The sequence below is a fragment of the Balaenoptera ricei genome, chromosome 3 (assembly GCF_028023285.1).
Source record: "Balaenoptera ricei isolate mBalRic1 chromosome 3, mBalRic1.hap2, whole genome shotgun sequence".
Taxonomy (NCBI): domain Eukaryota; kingdom Metazoa; phylum Chordata; class Mammalia; order Artiodactyla; family Balaenopteridae; genus Balaenoptera; species Balaenoptera ricei.
Window position 1 is genome coordinate 30,740,088 of NC_082641.1, and position 25,850 is coordinate 30,765,937.

The 25,850-nt window shown below is 40.0% G+C and overlaps 1 protein-coding gene across 1 annotated transcript in view; it reads left to right on the forward strand.

The window, feature by feature from the left end:
- The first annotated feature begins 936 nt into the window (after positions 1 to 936).
- The window catches only part of SLC1A3 (solute carrier family 1 member 3), a 74,544-nt gene continuing 49,630 nt past the window's right edge, over positions 937 to 25,850 (forward strand). The window contains exons 1-3 of the mRNA XM_059919248.1: positions 937 to 1,018; positions 2,609 to 2,880; positions 21,571 to 21,708. Coding sequence (XP_059775231.1) covers positions 2,700 to 2,880; positions 21,571 to 21,708 — 319 coding nt within the window. The 5' untranslated portion in view covers positions 937 to 1,018; positions 2,609 to 2,699. The remainder of the gene's footprint in view (positions 1,019 to 2,608; positions 2,881 to 21,570; positions 21,709 to 25,850) is intronic.

A 25,850-nucleotide genomic window follows, 5' to 3' on the forward strand; every position in this document is an offset into this window, starting at 1 on the left:
TTTTTAAAAATCGATTTCACAACCTATTTCCTTCTTAAGAAAGGTGGAATAGAAGTGCAAGTTATATGCTCAAGGCAATGAGAATTTTCTAGTTGCTAAAAATGATGGGGCAGGAGGGGGTGTGGGGGACATTTAGCCTCCTTTAAAATTGAGGCATCTGTCTGCACAGCAACTTATCTTTTGAAATTACCAAACTTCAAGTGTGCATTTATACTCTTGGTCTTAAAATGCTTTTTACTTTAGTAGTTTAGCAAAGATCCTGGCATCTTTGTGCTTCTTACCTTTTTGAATCTTTGCAACTCAGACGGTGAGCTAAATTAGATTTGCTATAATAGAGTTTAAACTGCTAAAATAGAGGCATGTCTCAGCTTGTGTCTTGAGTAAGTTTAGGCAAGGTTAGAGAATTATAGTAAGTATTTTTTTTCTCTATACTTGATTGCTTTCCGGGTCTTCCCAAGAAATGTCAGTTATTTCCCCAATTCTAAAAAGAGGGACTCTTTCATAACAGTTGTACAATCAGGCAAAAGAGCACACTCTCGTGTTTCCTTAAGGGGAGGAAACCTGCCATAATGTGAGATAATTAACTTTAGCCTCAGAAAAGTCTTCTTTGAAACGTTCTAATCAAGACTTCAAGCTTTCTGAGTGTTGTGTGCGCTTTATTCTTCAATTCTTCCTGGTCCCGGTTTTGCATTTCTAATGAAGGTGAACTGACAAAGCTGGAAAAGTGGTCTAAGGAGCAAAACAAAGCCAGCAAGCATGCTTCTGGTGCGCCAAGATTAATCAATATTCCAGAAACCTCGGGTTTCCCCCCTCCTTCCCTGTGGTGTTTTCATTTTTCCCCACTCCCCCTTTCCCGGGCACAGACTCCGCCCCTTTTCTTAAGTTGCCCCGATAGTAATTTGCAGTTTCAGAGCACATGCACGCCTTGCTCGCTGCGTTTTGTTGCTCCGCTGTACCTGCTGGGAATTCACCTTGTCATTGCCTGGGGTATCTTCCACCCGTTACAAAATCAGAAAAGGTAAGTCTGACGTCCTGTATTCCTGCTGGGCTACATTTCTCGTTCCATTTCTCTGCCAGTGTATTTTGTTTCCCGAGCAGAGGAGTAGCGAGAGTAAAAGCTAGCCATTTTGGTAGATAAAGTCCATGTTAGTAATTTAATGCATTGAGCGTGTGGTGTCCATTTACGCCGTGTCCTCTCTTAATCTGGAGTTGAGTCATTCGGGGTGGATTGGGGGCAGATTGTGGTTGGAGCTCTAGAAAAGAATCAAGGCTGAGCTGGTCTGTTTTAAAGTGACTGGGAAAGGGAATCAGAGATTAGTAGGAGGGGAAAAAATTTGGTCTCTCGCGTCTCCTCTTCTTTACTTCTCCCTAAACTTTTAATCTGCTGTGAAGTCTTGAACGAGCTGTACGTCTTATTATCACTGACCCCAGCCAGCAATTTTATTTAAAAGTCAAAACTGTTAAGACTAGTCTTTTTTTCCGCACTTGGATTTGCCAAAAGCTTCTTGCTTTCTAGTTACCTCCTCCACGGACGCACACACTGGCTTTTCGCGTTGCCAGATACACACGTCCACAGGCACGACTTGATTTTTTACTTGGATTTATCATGGGAAAGGTTACGGATTAGAAATCTTGTAAAACAGCAGAAGGAATCCCTTGATCTTTCAAAACAGCTGATTTCCACCAAGGAGAGATTTACTTAGATATATTTGAATAACCTAGGAGCACTTTAAAGAAACTAGAAACCACACGCTGTAACGTTTGGAATGAAAATTGAATTCATCTCACCTATTCTAGAGATCCTAAATTTTAAAATACTGAGAAGTGGGTGATAGTTTCCTCAGAAGACTCCAGCATGTTTGCCACAAAGACAAATGCTACTTTGTACTTCTACTTGGGACCAAAATGAAGATGAATTATGATTTCAGATAATTTATAAATGTGCCCAGCGCACTTAGCTTATTTTATGAAAAAAAAAAAAGTTACCACGTGAAAGAGTCAAATGTATTTCCCAGGGCCTGTGGGTACTTGTGTTCTTTTCATAAGCATATTTACTAGTTGATATTATCATGGTTTTTTTCTTAATGCAGAAAATAGTTACTTTATTATATATAACAGCAACCTCTGACTGTGAAATCTCAGTATCTTAATTCATTTCATTGACCTGGTTATGCCTTTGCCATGTATACAACATGAGCCATTAAGTATAATTACTGAGCGTTTCCTGTGCGTTTAATTCAATTGGACATTTATTGAGGGGGAACATTGTGCAAAGTACTTGGCTAGGTTCTGGGGGATCGGGTGGGGGTAAGGGTGCTCAGTCACACGCAGCTCTGATGAGCCCTTTTATAGCTTCACTGGAGAGGGAAGGACAAATGTTTAAAAATGTAACACAAGTACCTGCTCATATATTCTGGATTTATGCACATGTCTCACACGTGGTCCAGTAAAATATGCACATTCTAGCCTTGAGATCTGGCATTGCCACTCTCCAGCCCTTGATTCCTACTGAGATTATGCAGTTTGCCAACAGCTTCCCCTGGTGTCGGGCAGCCCTGATTTCTCACCCCTGGAGGCTGTAATTCTTGTCTCTTTCTCTCTCGTCTAGTTGTGTTCTTGAACACCAAAGAGGACTGGCTTTCTGGGGCTGATTCTGTGACATTGAAGTTCAGAGAAGAGACGCTCTGCAGAAGTAAAACATGACTAAAAGCAATGGAGAAGAGGCCAGGATGGGAGGCAGGATGGAGAGATTCCAGCAAGGGGTCCGTAAACGCACACTCTTGGCCAAGAAGAAAGTGCAGAACATCACAAAGGAAGATGTTAAAAGTTACCTGTTTCGGAATGCTTTTGTGCTGCTCACTGTCACCGCAGTCATTGTGGGTAAGTCATTTGATAACAAGCAAAAAAAACAAAAAACAAAAAAAACAACTGGATCTTGTTTCTCGGGGGCATCTGACTGCCTGGGAATATTATCAGATGAACTGATTGTAGGTATTCAGAAGGATAGTCCAGGCTTTCCTCTGAATTTGAAGATTCTTTTTTTCCTTTAAATGACAGTCTGTTGGCACATTTGGAACAACATGTGGTAAACACGTGGGAATCTGAAAAAATCTCATTAGGCATTATGCAAATCAATTGATTGTGTGGAGAAGGGAAATAAATCAAATGTTTCTCCATCTCATGTAAGGATAAAAGAGGATAATTTAATCTTAAGACCTGAGCAGTTAAGTAACAATAGAAACAAGCAAGTACTCTAGATTTGGCCAAAATGTGATCATTATGCAATGTCACTTTCACTTAAAACTAATGTACACTATTGGTACACCCAGAACGAGACACAGATCCCTAATAGTGATTATATTCTAACTGGTGCTGACTTACAGCTGAATATCAACACAGACATAGTGGCCGAATCTTTTCTGTTTGTACACTGTCTCGTCCAGTGACTGGGAAAGGCAAATTAGGGGAAATGTAAACACAGATCCCTCATTCATTGCCTCTAAGCGTCTGCCATAAATAGCTAAACCTTTTTTGAAACTTTTCAGTCTCTTACTAATTTAGCATTGTTGACAGCAATCTGTACAAATAAAACATTATTGTTTTGTTTGATTTATTGGTATCTGAAATTATAGTTCATTATAATTAGCAATTATATCTGCTACTTGTAGGTAGCGTTAATCTTCCTTTAAAATATAGCTGAAAAATCTACTTACTTGGAATTTTTGAACCAATATGGAAATCCTTAGGCTGGTAAACAGATAAGCCAATGTCATGCTGTAAAAAATGCTATAACTTAAATTTCTACTAATCTGCCACCCAAAAAAAGGCTTTAATCTCTACCTTGGAGTTTGCCAAGATCACCATCAAATATAAGAGATAATGACAATAAAAACTAAGAAAATTCTGTAGCATGTAAATATAATTATAACTATCTCCAAAAATAGGATTCTTAGATTGCAGACAAATAGGAATATAGCAGAAGAGTAGTTTGTCACAAGGCTTTAGATATATTCCATTTCAACATCTTTGGCTCCTTTTAGTAATTGTTGGTGATTAATGACTGTTCAATTAATTCCAGAGATGTTCAAAAAGAAAGTTTCCTGATTGACTCAGAGAAGTAATGGCTTTCTTTAGGTCTCCAGGTTTGAATACCTTCCCGGAAGAAGTATTTCAGTGCTGTATCATTGTCTTGGAAGTTGATGTAAAATACAGTATTCTCATCTCGGTTTTTTTCTTTGAATTACAGTCGTTGTCAAGCCAAGTAATGGCTGTGTAATAATAATTGTGAGCGATTATACAGCACTATTCCAGCTACTTTCTAGGTGTTTTGCTTATATTAGCTCACTTAATCCTTAAAAAAGCTTATGAAAGCAGTGGGTAGGTATGATTACTCTGATCCTCATTTCATAGCTAAGGAGACTGAGCACAGAAAGATCAAGCAACTTGCCCAAAGTCACGCAGCTAGTGAATGCTAGAGGTGAAAGTCAAACTCAGGCTGTCTAGTGCCAGAGGCCATTCTCTTAACCACTCTGCCATCCCGCCTCAGTGCTCTCCTGACTAGCTGACATCTTGTGAGAGTTGCCAGGAAGAAAAATGCTGCCATGTCTTGGTAGAGGCCAATTACCAAGCAATGCTACATGCATTCACATAGCTTTGTCATTTTGCTCTATGATTTACTCAGTTAAACTCAGCAGAAAACGTATAATTCTCCTGCAAATGATTAAGCTGCATTCCTCTCATTCATTTAACAAATGCCCATTTATTTTGCAACCTGATACGTATAAAAATAGAACTCAGTGATACTGGAGTATGTTTGGAAAAGATGCAGAAACACTGATTCAAAATGGTGTTCTAAACACAAGAGTTCCATTTCTAGGACAGAAATGTTTTCAGGTGAAGAACACAGAAACGGAAAGTGATAAAACCTGAACATGGAAAGCAGATCAATGGAGAAGGAAGTTCTTAAGTGATTACAAAGAAATAACATCTCTGATAGAAGGAAGATAGTGCCAGGATTTAAGAGTCCATTTTCTCTCTGAGTTCTGGGATCATTTCCTAGCCCAATGAGGACTTTTCCTAAGATTTGTGAGAACTGTGACGAGTTGGCTGCGCTGGGGTAGATAACTTGGCAGGATGCCCTCAGGGTTGGCTTTACTAATGGAAACTGAGGAGGTAGAAGTAACAAGAAGAAGGCACTAACAAAGAAACAAATAAAGAGATCTCATTGACAGTCAGACCACTGAGTCTACACCAAAGACTTGGAATCACAACTTAGTAGCAAACAGATTTAGGAGAGAAGGAAGAAGCCTTCAGCTATCTCTTGGTGCCTCTTGCACTGAGGGCCCAGTGAAAACAAAGGCTCATTTAGCTTGCCACTGGGTACCATGTCTACATCAACCCTTAAAGAAATAATAGGAAAAGGACATGTCTGGGACATCAGCTCTCAAATTTGTTTGCTGCAGCACAAGGAAAAACTGGAAAGATGCTAGGAAGGAAGGAGAAAATAGTTATTTTCTCCAAAGATGAAATGACAAGAAAGAACTACAGCTATTACTTAGTTTTCTTTTTTTAATTTCATTTTTATTTATTTATTTTTAAAATTATTTATTTATTTATTTATCTATTTATTTAGGCTGCACTGGATCTTAGTTGTGGCATGCATGATCTTCGTTGTGGTGCACGGGCTTCTTTCTAGTTGTGGCGCGTGGACTCTAGAGCACGCAGGCTTAGTTGCCCTGCGGCATGTGGGATCTTAGTTCCCCGACCAGGGATCAAACCCATGTCCCCTGCACTGAAGGGTGAAGTCTTAACCACTGGACCGCCAAGGAAGTCCCAATTACTTAGTTTTCAAATTCTTAGGTTTTGATCACTTTTACTAAAAAAGACTGGGAAAATCTACATAGTGGGGTGAATTTTTTGTTCAGTCTGTTTTCTTTCATCTTTTTGAAATAAAATAAATGTGCATTTAGTGTGTGGGAATAGAAACTAGAAATACAGAGGAGTAGAGACATGTGAATCCATATATTCAAAAAAAGTAGGGAATTGTAGATATTGCACTACCAATTCCTCTACAAACACAGGCATAGAACCACATGTGCAATGTGATGTCATTTCTATGCAATGACATTTCTAATGTCATTTCTAAGCCATGTCAAAGTCTGAAAGTGCCAGGCTGCAAAGCCCATGTAACGGGAGCAGACTAGCAACTTGAGAGAAGGCAGTGGCAAGTGCTAAGTCCCTTTAAGATAGTTCATCATTAAAGCATTAGATGAAGTGTCTTCCAGGGCTATTGCAGACAGCTGTCAGACAAAAAACACACTGAGTGGTCACTGACTTTCTTCCTCTGGGAAGCACTTTCTACTTCATACTGTGGTCAGTTGTGTCAGAGGGACCTCAGACATCTCCCTGAAAGAAAGAAAAATCCTTTGTCATGTTCAAGTCACAGAATGTCACTCATCTATTATCTGCTAAATAAATACTTTTTTTTTTTTTAAATTCAACGCTATTCAGCAATTTAACAAATATTGGATGTTGTGTATCTGGCTCTATGCTACACAATGTGACATCTCTGCCCTCAGGTCGTTTAGTAGGAGAGAGGGATGAAAAATGAGATGACAAAGGAATATATGGGGTTCAGAAGTAGTAATAGAGAAATTCGTAACATTTTTTGAAATGAGATCATATTGTATATACAGTTCTATATCGTATATGATGTCTTTCTGTGTTGGTACTTTAGACGTTCTACTTTGTTATTAACAACCACATGTGGAACCATAGATGTGCCATGTGGTAACATTTTTAAAGGGTGGCTTTTGATGAAGGATAGATCTGGATTCATATGCCGGCCGTACTTAATCACCGTGTGATCCTAAAGAAGGTGTTTACCTGTTCTGAAGTCTCAGTTTTCCTCATCTATCGTTACATGTATAATATATATTGTGGACACTTATGTGGTGCCAAGCAGTGTTGTAAGTGTTGTTAGTATGTTAGCTTTATTTAATCCTCACAACAAGCCAGGGAGGGAGGTATTTTTATTCTCATTTTATAGATGAGGAGACCGAAGCTCAGATACTTATCCCACAGTTGATGCATTTTGACCGGGATTCAAATCCATTATTCTGGCTCCAAGTTCATGCTCTTACCCACCACAGTGTTCTGGATGCTTGGTCCCTCCTCTCAGGAAATGTTCATTCTTGTTTTATTACCCCAATTAGCTAAGGATGTGCACTGACACATCAACAGGAGGGGTGGAAAGGAGAGATTGAATTGAGAATTCAGAACAAGGGTCACTCCTGAGTCCTGGTGGCTGATTGCATGTGAGTTGACAGAGAAGGTGGATTGCAGGTCGATGGTCTGATTTCTGGCTTGGGTGACCGAGTGGCGTTGGTACCGTCAGTCATGGTGGAACACAGGAAGACGGGGGAAGTAATAATTTCAGTTTCGGACATGTTGAGTTTGAGATGTGGGCTGCCACTGCAGTGGAGATACAGTGCAAGAGGCTCACCATAAATAAAGATTTGGAAGGTAGCCTTACCATCTCCAGACTGAACGAAGACAGGTTCTGTCTTTGAAGGTAAACGAATAATGATCAATGAATCAGGTTATCCTGCTGCATAAGCTACTCGGTAAGTGAGTCTATTCGGAGAGCAGTATTAACTCTAGGGCCCGTCTTTATAACTAGAAGCAATAATCTCCCAGAAATGCTGTCGTGGTATTCTGAGCCTTGGACATGTAATACAATATCCAGCCGAGTCAGTTAGTTCAGCCAAGCAGGTTCATCAATGTAGTGAACTATCAGCTGCTGCCTGGACCAAACTAGCCAACTGCTTGAGTTAGTGGCCCCCATGCTGACACCTTTCAGCTTACTAAGAGAACGGCATCTCCACCCAGATTGAACAACAAGAATCCAAAGAATGGTGAACAGATTTCTGGGTTCAGATTTCCAGTTTCTTCAACACTTCCTGGAAAAGAGAAGAAGAGAAGGAGCTTCCAGAAGCTTGGGGGAGGATGGCCCCTGAGGCAGGCCCTCCCCTGGTGTTACCAGAGCCCAGCTAGTGACTGTCACTCACAGAGACTCCCTGGGCAGAGGGCTGGGCTGGAGGGCGAGCTAAGAAGCAGTGGATTCATAATGCCCTGCTCTGGAGAAGTGACATAGGGATAGGGTGTAAGGACTAGAGTCTTTTTTTTATTTTTTATTTTTTTTTTCCTCTGCTTCATTGTCTTCCCCAGGGAGCAGAACTACAGAAAAATTGTTGGGGACAGCCATAGCAAATAGCTGACTTGCATTAGATCCCTGCCCTCCCTCCCACCTTCTCGAAAAGCATTCCAGAGAGCTGCCTCCCGTCCTGGGGATAGAGTCCAGGACGGAATAGGGGAGTAGATCAGAGCCACGGATTCTGGAGTCAGATGCTTAGGTTTATGTCCCATTTCTGGAACTGAGCCTCTGTTTCTTCATGTGTAAAATGGAATAATTATAACACCTCCCTGCCAAGATTCTATCCCAGTTCTGCCACTTACGACCATGTAACCTTAAATAATTTCCTTAAATGCTTGGCAGGCAAAGTGTCCGAAGAAACTGTCAACCCTTCGTCTTTGGCCTCCATCTGTGCTAGCGCGTCAAGTGAAGATACACGCGGGTTTCATGATGCTGCTCGGCCAGAGGACTGAGAGCCAAGGATGAGGGAGGACTGGGTGAGGGGAGGGGAGAAGATGGTCACCTGGTTTAGGTCTGGAAGTGTCTTCTGTTTCCTTGGCTAGAGGAGGGAGCCAAGAGAGTCGTAGGAAGGGACTTAATAGTTGTAAAGGGCTTTGAGAGGCAGAGATGAAAGCCTCAGTGTTAAGTGACACAGTCATTATCTGTCCCTTACCTACCTGGCCTCTTGAGCCAAGCAGAAAGTAATCCCCAGGCAGCTGTTATCACAACACAGACTGCTCAAGGGAGGGAGTGATGTCTCAGGAAAATGGGAAGTTGCTGAGAAAATGGTTTCAATAAATGTTGTAACATACTCAATAGTGCATTTTTGTTCATACCACTCAGGACCCATCAGAGTTCACCACCTCCCTGGTTTCTCCTTTTCTCCAGCATTTTGGTGTCTACTGTTCATTAACTGTCACCCCCATCAGAGTGGAGCCAAGCAAGATGAGGGGTTCTGGAAACTTGGAGAAAATGTTGCTGATTTCTAACAGCGTTGGTAAAGGTTATTTTGAAGTAGGGGGTAGAAGGCTTAATGTTGTTCTAAGAGTGTCTCTGGGTTTTATTTTGCTCTATTTTCTTCCTGTTAGTTCACATAATGAGAAAACTGAGCAGGCAATTTCAAATTTGTTTCTTTTTCAAGTAGGTAATCAAATAAGTATGTGTGTTCAGGACAATTACCTGCAATAATAATACCTTCTATTGTTGCTGTGTTACAGTTTACAGAGTGCTTTCCCATTGCCCTCTATAGCAATGTAAGTCCATGGCCAGTTCATCCCCCCTTCTGATTAGTATCTGTGAATGTCTGGAACACAGCTGAGAAAGCGCTGAGAGTCTAAAGGTCCTGCTTACAGACACAGCTCTGCCGTCAGCTCCCTTTATGATTTAAGACAAATCTCTGGACCTCATATTTCCTCATCAACAAAATACATTTAGACTAATGTCTGCCTCCAACTCCAAAATTCTATCATTTGAAGTCTAATTTGTCTTCCTCTAAAGCCAAAAATACGGAATAAGATACATGAGGGTTTTCTTTTCAGCCCATGATGCTGTACCATTGTAAGGACCTTTTTCCTGAACTCATGATCTCCCAACTCATTCTAGCCAGTCTCTCAAATCTATGAAGCAGCTGCCTTCTCTTGCTTTGAATTCTTGACTTTCAAGTTCTTGACTCTGGGAGTGGTGACCAATGTTTCCTAAGCAATGTTTGAGGACACAACTGAGGCACACCTCTGCAGAGCCACTCCTGCCCTTCCATCTTCTGCCCACCTCTTATAAATCAGGGGATGAAAATTGCAGGCCTTTGTTTTTGCTATAGAGTAAACAAGGTTGTGAAGAGCCTACGCTATTTGGAAGAGGCAACTGGAATTTAAGCACCGTCTTTTCCAAGCTATACATTCCAGGTGTTAAGAGTTCTTGATATTTATGGAATGCTGGGGTGCCATCATTCACCAAGTATTTGGTCTGACAGCTAGGTGAGCTATATCATTGCTGTGAGATGTGGAAACACACAGAGCACTTCAGGGCACACAGTTTAGTCATTGTGCTCACCCAGGATAAAAATTATGAGTTTTATGTCAAGCTTCAGTGCTATCAAAATGGCCCAGAGCTTATTCTCTAGACCAAGAATATTCCCAGCACTAGACCCAATCAAAAATGCACTCAAGGGCTTCCCTGGTGGCGCAGTGGTTAAGAATCCACCTGCCAATGCAGGGGACACGGGTTTGAGCCCTGGTCCGGGAAGATCCCACATGCCGTGGAGCAACTAAGCCCATGAGCCACGACTACTGAGCCTGTGCTCTAGAACCGGCGAGCCACAACCACTGAGTCCATGTGCCACAACTACTGAAGCCCGCGTGCCTAGAGCCCATGCTCTGCAACAAGAGAAGCCACCACAATGAGAAGCCCGTGCACTGCAACAAAGAGTAGCCCCCACTCGCCGCAACTAGAGAAAAGCCGGCGCACAGCAACGAAGACCCAACGCAGCCAAAAAAAAAAAAAAAAAAAAAAAAATGCACTCAAGTGGTTTTGAAACCAGAAAGAGAAGAATAAAACCCCCAAGGCTAGATAAAGGAAGATATACCCTGGCTGAATTAAGTCAATGTCGGGGAAAGGCACTCCTTTTTTTCCTCTGTGTATCTTATCAAAGAGTTGAAGGTAAATTTAGGAGCAGCGAGTTGAAAGGTACACTTAAGTTTTGAATTTCAAGACTGAGTCCCTGTCTCCTGAGAGGACAACTTCATTCTTCTTGTCCCCAGAGAGATTTCTCCAGTTCTCCAGCAATGATTCCAGGCCACAAACTGCTCTTGCTTCCCAGAGAGAAAACAGTGGGCTATTAGTGAGAGACTTTCTATTCAAAATCTTGTAAGATGAAGCTCATTTGTCCCTAATGAGAGTAGAGATGGACAATTACTGCCCTTCTCACCCTGAAAAGATGGCCTCTTCTTTTAGACACATTGCATCACTGGAAATTCCATTTTTAAAGCAAGGAAGGCAAAACCCCAGGGATCCATGTGCTTGCTGCTGTCTTCAGCGTGTTGATGAATGTGACAGTAAAGGCATCAAGAAGGAAATTATGAGTCTTTGAAGAGACTGCCTATGACCCAAGTTGTTTTCTTTTTTTTTTTCTTATTTATTTACTTTTGTCTTAGATTTGCTTTTTTAAGGCAAATGAAGTAGTCCTGTACATAAAGCTGCGACTCAATAAACTTGCCAGGGCTTTGTAAGTTCTGGCATCGGGATGCTTTACACAACATGACAGATGAGGAAAGAGCATACCTTTGCTGAGTGGTTTACAATGTGAGTTTTCACCTCTGGTATACTTGTAACTCTGGTTAATTGGGTGAAGCAGCACATGAGCCTGTAACGACTGAGTTCAAAGTTTTTTTCAGATTCACTTCCTTGTCTCCAGAAAAAAAGCCTTTTGGTCAGAAAGTGATCCACTCAACTATAAATCTGAGCACACTAGTGTCCCCCCTCTCCATGACCCAAATTAAGGAAACTCATTGTTAAAGCAAATTAAAGCAGATGGGGGACCAACCAACCCAGACCCAGAGTGAGTTTTTAGAAAGATTCAGGCATTTAGCAGAAAAGAGGTAAAATAGAATTCAGTCAGATTTTTTTTAAATTGTGGGCCATTTTTGTGTGTGTATTTATTTTGTTATTTTACTTATGAAATAAATAAATCTACATTGCCCCAAATCAAAAAGAACAAAAGTAAAATGAAATGAAAGTGTCACACTCACCCAGATCCCCCAGGGGTCCAATTTGCTTTGTTATCAGTTTCTTCTGTGACTTTAGAGTTATTTTATAAGCATGAAAATAAATTCATATTTATTTAATTTTTTTTTTTTTTTTGCCTTTTGCAAATTGTACCATAGTATATATAGCTCACTTCATACTTTGCTTTTTTCACTTTACAATATTCCTTGGATGTCATTCCTTACTAGCACAAAAAGAACCTCCTTATTCTCTCAAGGCTGCATGGTATGGGTGAACCACACTTTATTTAAGCAATTCCCAATTGATGGGACACTTAGGTTGTTTCCAACCCTTTGATATCATTTTTCAAATGGTATAATGAATAATCTTGGATAAAAGTTATTTCACCCTGGTAAAGTATATCTGTGGGATACATCCCTAAAAGTGAAATTGCTGAGACTAAGGGTGTACCCATTTGTGATTTTGTATAGCTAATTTATACCCCATAGAGGTTGTAGTCATTTACTCTTCCAAATTCTGAGATTTAAAAGAGTTTGCCCCAATGGGGCTGCTGCCACAGGTAGAGATGAGTGGACTTTCAAGTTTGTGTGGGCTGGCAAGCATATGGCACACAAGCCAAGGCACAGGGAGAACTTGGACATTTTTAAATATATTTCATTTCCAGTTTCTACTCACAACTATATATATTAACCAGAAAGGAAGGCAACAGATTCTGGTGATTTCAGTTACTATTTCTAAAATAGATTTTTTTAAATGACAGTGGATTGGACATTTAAAGACCTGTAGGATTATTTATAAATTATATTACCATTTCACATAGTCTATGTTAGCGCAGTTTTAAGAAGAAAAGCACCAGGCTTTTCAGAACTCCAAGGTTCTTCCGATTCAGTTGTCTCTCAGTGTTGCACGCCGTGCGGATTTGAGTCTGCATCTGTACCCGGCCTGGTCATCAGTCACCCACGGCTGGTTATCTGGGCACCACTGGTGGAACAAGGCTGGAACAGGTATTTCCCACCTCCAGCAACAGGAAATACCAAAGGACAAAAGAATGAGCCAAGCCAGGGCCCAGATCTCTGAAGGATGTGGGAACAGAGGAGTGGGGGAGGGTGGAAAGGTTGACTCAAACACAGAGTAGCTTCTCATCAGGAAATGCCTGGAAGTTTGGGCTGAAACAAAAGGCCAGGGACCAGCAGACCTCTTGGGCAGGTAAATTCTCCATTTTGCCCTTGGCTTCTTTATAAAAATGAGTTAATGGAACTTTACGTCCAGCAGCTTCATCAGGCTGGCATGAGACAGGCTTTTAACTTCTCCAGATTGGGCCACAATCTAGCCAAGTTCTGAAATAGAAACTTTTATTTGATCTCTCAAATAATTATTGAGTACCTGCCATAATAACCGTAATGGCCAAATTGATAAAGCATTTTATGACTTACTACAAGCTTTCGTATGCATTATCAAGGACTTTAGAATTCATTAGAAGAAACAAGATGAATGCATATAAAGCAGCTAAGATAATGCTCAGAATATGTAGCAGAGAATATTAAAGTTCAAGAAGATCGTAGATACTGCCTTTCTGATCTATTTCTCCCATTATTCAGATTAAGAAGGGGGCAGGGAGGGCAAAGAGATTATGTGACTTGAAGATATTAGCTGTGGAAATAGGCAGATCTAAGTTTGAAACCCCATTTTGCCAACATCAGTTACTGGCCATGTAATCCTGGACAGATGGCCTATTTTTTCTAGGGCTCAGTCTCTTCATCTATAAGATGGTGATATTAAGTCCTGTAGGTTTGCTATGAAGATTCAGTCATTTAAGTGAAGTATCTACTAGCGTAATTTACTGGCAGCATCAGGCCCAGAACCCTCATCTCTGACTCCCAGACTATGATCTTTCTACAGCATCACACCTGCTGTCTTTCATACTCAAAAAAAACCTGCCTAGTGAGAGAATTAGGAATCGAGAGCTGTCACTCCTAGTTTGTGAATCTAGAAACCTAAGCATATGAGAAATCATAGTTCAGTCAAGAACCAGTTTCCCAAATCATGAGAGAAATCACAGTTTGGTAGAGAAGGGAGGTCCCTAAGGGTAGGCTCCTACACTCACGGAGTGCAGTAGGGAATCGGATTCACGGTGCAACTAAGCGATTCCTCTGCTCGGGAAACTGTTCAACAGCAGCTGGGGGCCAGGCCTAGAGACTGTGCAGGTCAGACAAAGCCCTTATCATCCTGTGCAGCTCACTTGTTGGTGTGGTGGAAACTGTGACCTTGCTTTTAACCAATAGAACATGGCAAAGGCAATGGATGCCACTCCTGTGATTTTATTACATCATACATTAGATTGTTGTAAACTTGAGGCAAAGTAGTGCTAGTTTTTTGTTTGTGTGTTTGGTTTTTTACTACAAAAATGAAAAGACCCTAGCTGGGAAAGAATAGTATTTTGTCACATAAAACCAATGGTGCGCTATCAACAAAAATATTTGATACTATTATATCCTTGAGCCATCTTGCATTCAAGCAGACAGCATGGCCTCCTTTCTGGCTGAAGATCTACAGGCCAAACTTTTTCCCGGTAGGAGTTTGAATGGGCTTTGACTGGTTTGCAATGTAAATGCTAGAAGAGCTAGTTAGCTCACCTTGGGTGGGCCTTTGGTAGTTTTCTTACAGCTGGCCTCAGAATGTGAGGTCTTCCTCTCAAGATCAATGCCACTATCACTTTTAGATTCTCTTTTGACATCTGAGCTCTTTGGGGGGGCATCGTCTCTTTTTCTGGGGAATTTTGCATTGTGAATAATAATTCTAGAAGGCTTTGGTCTGCCGATCTGTTCATGACAGAGTTTGGAGATAGGGAGGGAACGTTAGTAAAACTTTATTATTTCAAACGCCAACATCCACCAAAAGTTAAAGTGGGTGATTTGGTCTAAAGTTTACTTCAGGTTGTGCTTCATTCTTTTACTCTTAAATATTTTCTGGCTTCTTAATATTTTCAATAATTTTTTTCAGATTAGATATGAACCAAATTCTTAAAACAGGTCTTTAGCTTTAACTTGTGAGTGTCTGGCCTTCAAAAGTGAGCCAGGTATGTGTTCTTTCTGAGGCTCCAGAGTGCACATCGTGTCTTAGTTTAGAAAGTGAAGTGATATTTAATCTTCCAAAGAAGTGTTTGTTGTATAGACTCCCCAGGGAGAAACAGTGAACCTCTGAAGGACTCTTTTCTTGAGCTTTCCACATTAGGGGAGAAAAAGTATTTTTAAAAAATGCATCTTTGTTTGCAGCATTCAACAAGCACAGTTAATTTTGATCACCGTAAACATTTTTGTTAAGATATTTCCTAGATTCTAGAAATCTTGTTAAAATACCAAAATAAGAATACTATGAGATCGTTGGCTGAGAATGAGCAATTTTGATATTGCTCGTGACATCTATGTATTACATAATGTCACCAAGATGCCAACTTTGCAAAGTTTGCTTCGGATGTAACAAATCCTGTTAGGAAGTTCTTCTGGTTTTTATGGTTATTTTTGCAGAGTAATCAATAATAAAGGATCTGTTCTCTTGCACTAAAGATCTTGTAGCCATAAAAGTTTTTATTAGTTCTGGGAATATCAATCAATGTGCTTAAATAAGTGCCCACTAATGGAACTCAGCTCTGCAGAGGCAGTGAGTTGCTTTACTGAAGGGAAGCAGGCTTCCCCCAACCCCTCTCCCTCTAACTGGTCAGAAGGGCAGAGTGGAGAGGGCTCTGAGAAGTCTATGTATCAGGCTGTGAGAACTTGTTTTCAGGGAAGACTCTTCGTTGCTGGGTTCTGTAATCAGAAACCTGAATTGCTTACCCAGAAAAGCCATCTTTGCATATGCAGGGCATCTCCTCTTGACTTGATGCTGATAGCTGGCTGACCTCAGCACGCTGGCTTCACCTCTAACGCTGCCTGTCCCAACAGAAAGCTGAATAAAAAAATGGCTTTTGTTTATTCATTTAAAAATGAACTGAAAAAAAGCTAGATGTGGACTTCATTAAGTAAAATCAACAAAATCTTTCCTCAACTTAAGCTCTATATTTAGTTAACCTAATTCAAAATAGAATGAAAATGTAGATAAAATATTTTGTACTAACTTAGGCTCTTTAAATTAGTACCATGTCTACTGAAAGACCGTGAGTACCGCATAGTGGGTGAGGGTCTGGGCCCTGGAGCTGGGTATGAAGTCCACCTCAGCCACTCAGCTGACCTTGAGAAGAGCTTGACCCCTCTCTATGCTGACTATGGCTCTGACCTATACAGGTTTGTGGTTTTGGCAGTTTACCCTCTGTCAGTGACTGGTTCTCCATCTGTGAGATACGGGTAGTACTATTCCTGGCCTCCATGGCATCTGTGCTTGTGAGAACTTGGCATCTTGCATGTGCTGAAGACTGTTAGCTGTTGTCATTAAGCATGAGAACCTGAAGCATGTTTTCATTTAATGTCTTTCCCACCTTTGCTACTGATGGTTTCCAACGATGAAAATGTGTGCACTGGAGGGAAAAGGCAGGCTACTTTAATTAATAAATTCTATATACATCTAGTTAAATCATTCCATGCAAAGGGACTTGGTGTAACCATTTTAAACAGTGACTTGATACTAATAACCATATTGTGGGATCCTCAAAAAGTAAGAGGACCTGTGGAAGGTTCCGAAGGTGCCTCTGGGACATCTCTAGCAGATCCAAGGTTAGTACTCAAGTGCTTCTACAATTTTGGGGTTAGAGATGCTGAAGACCCAGAAGCCAGGTGCATTTGAGAACTGTCTTCAAGCAAGCTAGTAGAAGGAGCGCTGGCTTTTGTTTGGAAGCCCCCGGGTCAACCACTTACTAGCTCTGCAACCTTGAACAAGTTAACTAGCTTCTGAGCATCAGCATGTTCATCTTTAAAATAGAAATGATAATACCTATCTCATAAAGTTGTGATGAAGATCACACCACCATTAACACATAGTAAGAGCTCAATAAAAATTGCCCTTCCCCACATAATCTTTCCTAAGAGTAGAAATGGCTCACTTGATAAACCCAGAGGCAGTAAGTAGACCAAAGCACAGTCAGGGACAAAACTGATTCAAAGTGTATTTACAATGTGCCATCACTCTAAACAACTCCTCTCTTCAAAGCACTTGACTTAAAACTATCCCTTATAAATAAATGATGTCATCTTTCCACAGTTCCTACTATAAAGAAGAGCTTTTAGAAAGTGTGGTTTCCGTATTGGAGACGGTAAAGAAACACAGACATTCTAGGGTAGATGCCAGGACTACACTTCCAAGCAAGACCAGCTTGACTGGAAGGAGACAGATGAAAAATTTCACCACCTCTTGAGACTTTGCCTCCTTGACTGTCTTTCTGTTGCTCTGTTAGACATTTTTTGGCATATTGGAGAGTTAAGAGACTTTGTCATTCATGTATTGCCCAGAATTCATTCACTGAGCTGGCTTGCTTTCCCTCCGAACATCTAGATGAAAATTGGTTGCACGAAGTGAATGTGGGGTTTGATGGGGGAAGGGAAGGGAAGGTGCGAGGAGCACTCAGGGAGAGAAAGAGGCTGCATACAGCTGGTGTGCTTGTAGACAGGGGAGTAGAGTCAATGTTGGCAAAGGCTGGACTCTGGGAAAAGGGATCAAATGCACCTAGTGTTTAGAAAGAATAGTCCCTTCTTTCATCTACACTGGCTTGTCTCTTGCCCCTAGAACCTGTATCATTAGTAGAGCAGCTATTTTACCAATTTTTTCTGAATTATAATTTAAATGGGTATTTCTGGGCTAGGCAGGATCCTACCCACCCTTGAAAATATTGTTGTACATGAGTAAATACATTTCTAAAAATGTATTTAGAAAGGGTCTTGTAAAACTAAGCTTGTTCTTAAATTGTTATTTGAAGGATATCTAAAATTCCTACTAGCTTGGTATGGTCAAATTTCAGAAGACCAAAATGAGTTTCTTGGGCTTACTGTGCATATTTTTTGTTATAATTGAATGACAAACGTTTAAATGCATGTAAATAAAAGTCACAAAACATAACCAATACCAGTGAAAATACATTTGATTGGAAGTAAACTTTATAATATTTATTTTATTACTTGCATACTTATTATAAGATAAAGCACAGATTTTAGTAACTTGACCTTTATATGAACAAGTAGGAAAGAACCAGATATAACCAGAGCTTTTTATAATTCCTATGTGCTGTTAATACTGTTGTATTGAATAATGCACACTGAAAATTGAAATTAAATACCTTACCCCAAACCGAGTTCCGGGGAGATTAAAGATTTAAGATTTTAAAACCAAGCAAACTATCAAAAAAGGAAAAGTGTATTAAAGGTTTCTCAAACTTGGGAGGGTGAGGGAAATTAAAGTTTATAACTCTTGAAGAAATCACTTAATAAAAAAGATGTGTAGACATTATTTGTAGAACACCTGTATATTTTAAGTAATAATATATGGCAAGCAAATTAGAAAAAAACTATAGCAAATATTATTTTAAACATAGGCAAAGGGTAATTATCTCTATTATATAAAGAATCTATACCAAATATACACACACATACGTAAACTCTTAAACTATCAGGATTTAGTAAATGACTGGTGAAAATACAATTAGGAGGAATGGTCAACATCATTAGATATTAAGTAAATTCAAAAGAAAACAAATATACAGACTATTTACTCATTCAAAAATTCTGCTTCTTTTAACAAGTTTTTATGATAATATTCTGTTCCTAGAGGTATGGGAAATAAAGCCTTCTCATTCACTAATGGGTTATTAAACTGCTGGGCCAATCCATTGGGAAAGCAATTCGATAGCATGAGTTGAGGTAGTCATATGCTTTATTTTTTTTTCTTCCAGTTTTATTGAGGTGTAATTGACATACAGCACTGTATAAGTTTAAGATGTATGGCGTGGGAATTCCCTGGCAGCCCAGTGGTTAGGACTCTGAGCTTTCACTGCTGAGGGCCAGGGTTCAATCCCTGATCTGGGAACAAAGATCCCGCAAGTCTTGCAGCTCGGCCAAAAAAAAAAAAAAAACCACACACATACACACACACAAAGATGTACAGCATAATGATTTGACTTGCATACATCATGAAATGATTATCACAAAAAGTTTAGTGAAAGTCCATCGACCAGGGATTGAACCCATGCCCCCTGCAGTGGAAACACGGAGTCCTAACCACTGGACCACCAAGGAATTCCCAACAACTTTCATATACAACATACAGCAGTGTTAATTTGTCATGTTGTCCATTACATTCCTAGTACTTATTTGTCTTATAACTGGAAGTTTATACCTTTTGACTGCCTTATCCAATTCCTTTCCCCACACACACCCCCTCTTGTAACCACAATTCTGATCTCTATGAGTTTGTTTGTTTTTGAGGTATAATTGACCTACACTATTTTAGTTCCTGGTGTACAACATAGTGATTCCATGTTTCTATACATTTCCAAATGATCTTCATGATAAGTATAGTTACCATTTGTCATTCTACAAAGACATTACATAATTATTGACTATATTCCCCACACTGTACATTTCATACCCATGACTCATTTATTCTGTAACTGCAAGTTTATACCTCTTAATCTCCCTCACCTATTTCTCTCCTCCCCCGAGCTGGTAACCAGATTCTTTAATGTACTGGTTCCCTTTCCCTGAACTACACTAAACAAAATATTCCTAGGTAAAAACCAGCCTTCATATATTCATAATGGTGTTTTTCATAAAAGTAAACAACCTGTGAAACAACCAAGTGTTCAACAACAAAAAGGGTAGTAAGTAAATTTTGATACAGTCACTGGATGTGCTATCATGAGGCTTAAAAGTGATGTTTATGGTGACTATATATGGAAAAGTATAGTCTGCGTGATCTCCGTGTATTTAACTCTGTAAGAGAACATTCTGGAAAGAAGCTCAGGGAAGAACTAACAGTAGTTGTCTTTGCTCTACTGAAGAGACAGGAAGTATGAAAAGTAGTCAAGAATGTGAAATCTGAGTCCAAACTGCCTGGGTTTAAATCCCAGCTCTGCCACTTGAATGGACGGCTATTTGACTTTGATATGGAAGAGCTGTTGAAATTGGGCATGTTTTAACTTCACTATGATTAGATTTCTCCATCAGTAAATTGGTGGTAAATTAGTACCTATGTCCTGGGAGTTTTGTGAGGATTAAATATATTGATACTAATACAGGTAAAGCACTAACAACAATGCCTGGCAAATAGAAAGAGCTCTCAGTCAGTATTAGCTATTTGCTATTTAAATGGTAGAACCAATAAAGGCAGGCTTTTGCTTCCTCTTTTCTACATTTTCCAGATCAACTTTTCTCTCCCGAACATATTACTGTTACATTGGGAAAAAGCAATAAATATTTTTCTGAAGGTCTTGAAAACAAGGTCAGCTGGATTTTCTAGTCATGTAGATTCAACTCGTAATTGGGATATCACGGTATGTAATCAAAGAATGGATACTTCATGTTGTTGGAATCCAAGAATTGAAATTGGAGATGCAGTAACAATTGAAATGAACTTTGTGTCTCATTTCATAAGAAGTTAGGATGGTTCAGTTTCCTTAAAGGACTGCTTGCTTCCTTTGGAAAAACTTGTGTCTACACAGTGTTCTCTCTCCTCCCCCCAACCTCTAGCCTCTAGACTACTCAGTACTTCTCTATAACTCACATGTTTTAGTAAAATTTTTGAAAATATTTACAATAATGGAATAAGCAAATTTGAGGGGGCAAGGAAAGTTTATTAGGGAAAGGGAAGAAGGCGTAAATTATTCAGTACATTTGTTAATTTCTGAACATTTCCAAAGGTACCATGCATAATTTGATTTATGTATAGAGTTATCATTTAAATATTTTTTAAAGTTCCAGGAGCAGAATCAAATTAAGGGGAAAATTGCTTTCTCTTTCCCTTATTATCCCCTAAGTTTTCAGGGAAAACTTTTGGAAAAAGTCTCTGCTAATTTTATAGTCTTCTTTTGCCAGCAACTAGCAAGTCTGTACAATATAGTTGCCAAGGCAATATCGGGACCATGTAGACAGAAAGTGTGGTGTGCAGACAGGGAGATGATGAAAATGGATTAACAGTGTGAACAAGAGGAGTTTTTTTTAATTGTAAAAAATAAAAATAAAATAAAATAAATTAAAATAAAATAAAATTACACTACCCTTTATAAGTGGTTATGCCAGCAGTTCTAACATCTGTTGTTACAAAAGAACTTCATTATAATAAGCCTTTTTTTTTTTTCCTATACTGCCTTGTGTGTGGATACATGATTTGTTTCCTAGGTATGCCCCAATCTTTATGACTGTGTCCTGGGCCATGTCAAAATTGGTTCCCCTACATGCAAGTTAGACAAAGAAATGTTTCATTTGCTAAGACCAGGAACATTTTTTCTCTAAGTTCTACTTGAAGCCCTGAATTCAGCCAGACCCTTCCAGACTATGATTGAAAAGATAGGCATATCCCTTGCTCCAAAGCAGTACAAATATTTGCTGCTTAAATAAATCGACTCTCGTTAGACAGGAGTGATAATCAGCCAAATGCTTGCTTATTTTTCTATGATTGTTACAGTTTCAAAAAAGACTCAACTTTTCTTCTTTGTTTTGTTTTGTTTTGTTTTTCTCCTGCAGGTACAATCCTTGGATTTACCCTCCGACCATACAAAATGAGCTACCGGGAAGTCAAATACTTCTCCTTTCCCGGGGAACTTCTGATGAGGATGTTACAGATGCTGGTGTTACCACTAATCATCTCCAGTCTTGTCACAGGTACCCTATGCAGTTTTGTTTTGTTTTGTATTTTTCATGTGTGCTTATTGCAAAAGATCGCTTAGAAAAACAAACGCTTTAGGTTTCTGCTGGATGCATGCTCTGTTCTAGAAAATAAAAGTCCCTTCAAAATGATGGAAAGGAGGCTTTAGTAATGCATGAATGATTATAACTCTCGTATTTTACCAATCACAAGAGGAAACGGATTTGAACCGCCACGTAATCTGGTCTGCCTCACTACAAAAGAGGCGCACTGCTAAACACTACACAACCAGCCTTCTCTGCCCACAGCGATGTAGTTGACAACAGCGTACAACAGGTCTGTTTTCTCACCCTCTTATCCCACCCAGATAACATCTGGTTGGACAGCCTATTAGCTATTGATGCAAGAATGCTTGTTCTCAGAGCCACCACGACTTGAGCGGGAGCCTTCTTGGAAGCCTCATCAAGAGGTAATGCCCACAACACACTCAGCAACTCTGCTGCCACCAACACTGTATCTTTTCCTGGTGAACCCGCATGATTTCGTTCCCTTCTCCATTGTCCCCCACCCCCGTTGCCTTTTACGCTGGTGGGAGAATGGGGAGGGGGTGGGAGATTTTCCCCATCCAGATATTTTGTCAGTTGACACTTGGATTTTCAAGGCATGGAAGCTTTGCAGGATAGGATTCTTATTTTCTATGAACGCGAAATAACGATTTACGCCTGCATGGGAAACGGTTGAAGAGTCACTGGTACCTGTGATCGGAGAATACAAACAGAACCAAGAAGTTGTAGAAAAATGTTGCTGTACATTCCTCCTTGCCCACTCTTCTCTTTCCCCACAGCACATCTCTGACTTGGAGAAGGAATGTCCATAGACACTGCCCCAGCAGGATGGTTTCTGAGTTTGTAGCTAAAACCCAGAACTCAGGTATTACTGGCCCTGTTTTCTCTTCCGTCCTTGGCTTACTGCCCACCCTTAGGCAGATCATTCTATGAGCTGGCTCTGAGCATCTTTTCCCCTCCCAGGGAGTTCTCAAGGATATTCATAATCTCCTTTCAAGATCTCTGTGTAATAAGAACAGCATAGAACAACTCAAAAGTCTTAGGGCAAGATTCTGACTACTCTGTGCCTTGGAGGGCTGGCCATTACTTGGACAGAAACTATGTCAGTTTGTTTTTTTTTTCAGCGCCTTGCAGATCTCTGCTGGCTTCTACTTGTTCAGGTCTTCAAACAAGTGATTGCATGTACATAAAGCTTCCATTGGAGGATGAATTGCCCATAAAACAATCAAGTAGACAGGATGATTTGGGGCACTTGTTTTTGAAACTGGCCTGGCCCATTGCTGACCAGAGGTAATCATAGCGGCCACGATTCTTATCACAGAAGCTAAATTCGTGCTGATGTGAGGGCACATTCTCATTATCCGTGTGCTGCCATTTTCCTGGGAAACAAGTTCTTGCAGAAGCACTTAGGGGACAGAACTCACATCCACTATTTTGTTTAATGGTACAGGGAGTCCCTTCCCACCATCCCTACTGGCTGGAGTCTGAATTGAGTACCTGCAGTTTTCCTGGATGCAACCTGTGGGGTTTGGGGTTCCTTTATACTGTCTCTTCAAGGGTGAGAACAGTGTTTAGAGGTTTCTGCTTTCTGGTAATTGTGCTACAGTGGGTTTTATAAGAGGAAAGCCCTCGTTTGGTACAACTAGAGAAAATATTAGCTCCCTTTAGTAGCAATCCTAGTTAACAGTTATTTGAAGTGGAATTTCCTGGTATTTTCTAATACTTAATACATCAACTTTGTTGAAGGAATAAGAGCTTTCGTTGAGTAATTTTTCTGGGAAAAAAAAAGAAACCACTATGATGCAATCCCTCTGCATGGTTAAAAAGAAACTGTGCGTAAACCTTGGAGAAATTATCAACATTTATGATATTGGTGTTAAAGAGAAAGGAATTATAAGCTGCAAACAACCAGTATAAAATGAACTTTTAAAATGTAACCTAACTGCAAGTTGGGAAAGCTGCCACTAGGGACCATTAAAAGATTGTCAGCTCTTTTCCAGGACTGTTAAGAGAAAGGGCTTAATTTAGCTTGCCAAAGATCTTTTTAAGGTGTTGGTCTCAAAGGAATAATTTCCAAGCTACATGGTAATTTAGATATTCATGATCAACTGGAGTGAGTGACAGATTCAATAAGAATTTCTTTCATGGTTTTAAGTACAGGGATTCTAAACCAAAGCAGGGTGTGACTCAGTGTGAATGAGGAGGTGGGGGGACTTTTGCAAAGTACACACACCCCAGAGGATCCCTGTGTGTGTTGGGAAGCATTATTGGAGAATGTGCTGGGAGAGAACAAAGTCAGGGTCCACTATTTTAGAATGGAAAAGTAAACTCAGATGCCTCCAATGGCCAAGCAGGTGACGTATATATATGAAGCTGCCCTTTCAGGCTACTTTTTGTTGTCCTACTTAATAGAGTCATGGATACAGAGAAATATTTCTCTTTGACAGGAGAGGTAACAGGGATGAGTGTGATGATAAATGGAAACTGACCCGCTGCAGAATAGCGTAGACAAAGGGAGGCAAGGAGGAGATTGTGACCTGAAAACTATCAGCTCCAGCCAATTGTTGCCATGTGTCAACAAGGGCCAAATCTTCCAATTTTTCAAAAGAATCCAGAAATCCAAAAATTGATAAGGACCTAGATTTTCAAACATTGACATAATCAACAGAACAAAAACAGAGCCAGCCAAACGAAGCACATCTGCAGGCTCAATCCAACTCTTGGGCTACCAATATTGGAACTCAGGTTTCAGTGTCAGTGCTATTAATTATAAGAAATGCACTGATAGATTTGTGCACCCATCAGGCTATCGCTGGGTTTCATATGTTGCCTCATTCCACTGTTGACAGTTGCATATCAAAGCTTAACTCAACATGGAATCAGCTACTGAACATCACGTTTATTGTCTACTAAACAAATAACTGTTGGAAAACTTCTCCTCCACCTTCTGGGTATTACTATGTTGTGTCCTAGCCATGTTGGCCTTTTCTGCACCCGACAGGAACACAAGAACTCAGCACTCTTAAGTTCAAAAGTCCCAGGGTCTGTACAGACAGAAGCTGAAATGCATGAAACCCTTATTGCATTACTTCCATTTGGCATTTTGTTTTAGAAGTTTCTGTACATTTAGTCGCATTTAAACTCTGAGACATTTAAGTTAGGTTTTCATAGTCGGAACATCCCTGTTGGTGAATTGTGGCACTAGACCCCCTGTAAGCCATGTTCTCCTTTTTCTGAATTTGAAATTTCAATCCTTCCAAACATCCTTGGTGTGTATTAGCATTCCAGAAGCTGCCAGAGAGAAGCTGGAGAAAGCCTAATGGCTAGATTTGTACTCAAGTACCTATTTTTTTGAACAAGAAGAATACTTGTATGCCAACATACCGCACAATAAAATAGGGGGTTGGCACCAATTTCTATTGATCTGGTCAAAATTGGCAGCCAGACTAGATATTTCATGCCAGAATTATGAGTTGGCTCGACTGACTTAACCCTGATTAAATTCACTAGATTAATAATTATACTCCATTTCAGGTTGCTCTGTGTAGACATAACTATCACCTGCTCCTTACTTTGGAATTTTTTCAGAAAACTAGTGCTTTCTTCTTTTCTCATTCTAAGTGTGCATTCCTTCTCAATCACTTACCTCGAAAGGAATCTTCCGTGTCTCCAGTTTTCTGGAAGGCGGATGCATCCCTTTTGACAAACATCTTCCAGATCTATAGACCAATGAATTCAGTGGAATGTGGGACTTAACTGTAGTTGAAGCCAACAAGCTACACTCAGCAAAAGGCTCTCTTACCTGAGAAAATAAAAGTACAGACAACAAATGGCGTACCTCAAAGTATGACCCTTAGTGTCAGAGAAATGACAGTTACAATAAAGATAATCTAAAATTTTATCATTTCCTTTAACACAAGAGGGCAAAAAAATGAGCTAGACAATTCTTAGTATTTGGACATGTGAAAGGTTTGTGAAGGCCTTGCAAAAATGAAAGCCAAAATCACACAAGAAAAATTTAATATTTTAAACTATTCATTGTCATGGCTCAGGGATATAGCTGAGGCCTTTGTGAAATACCCCAGGCACTTATG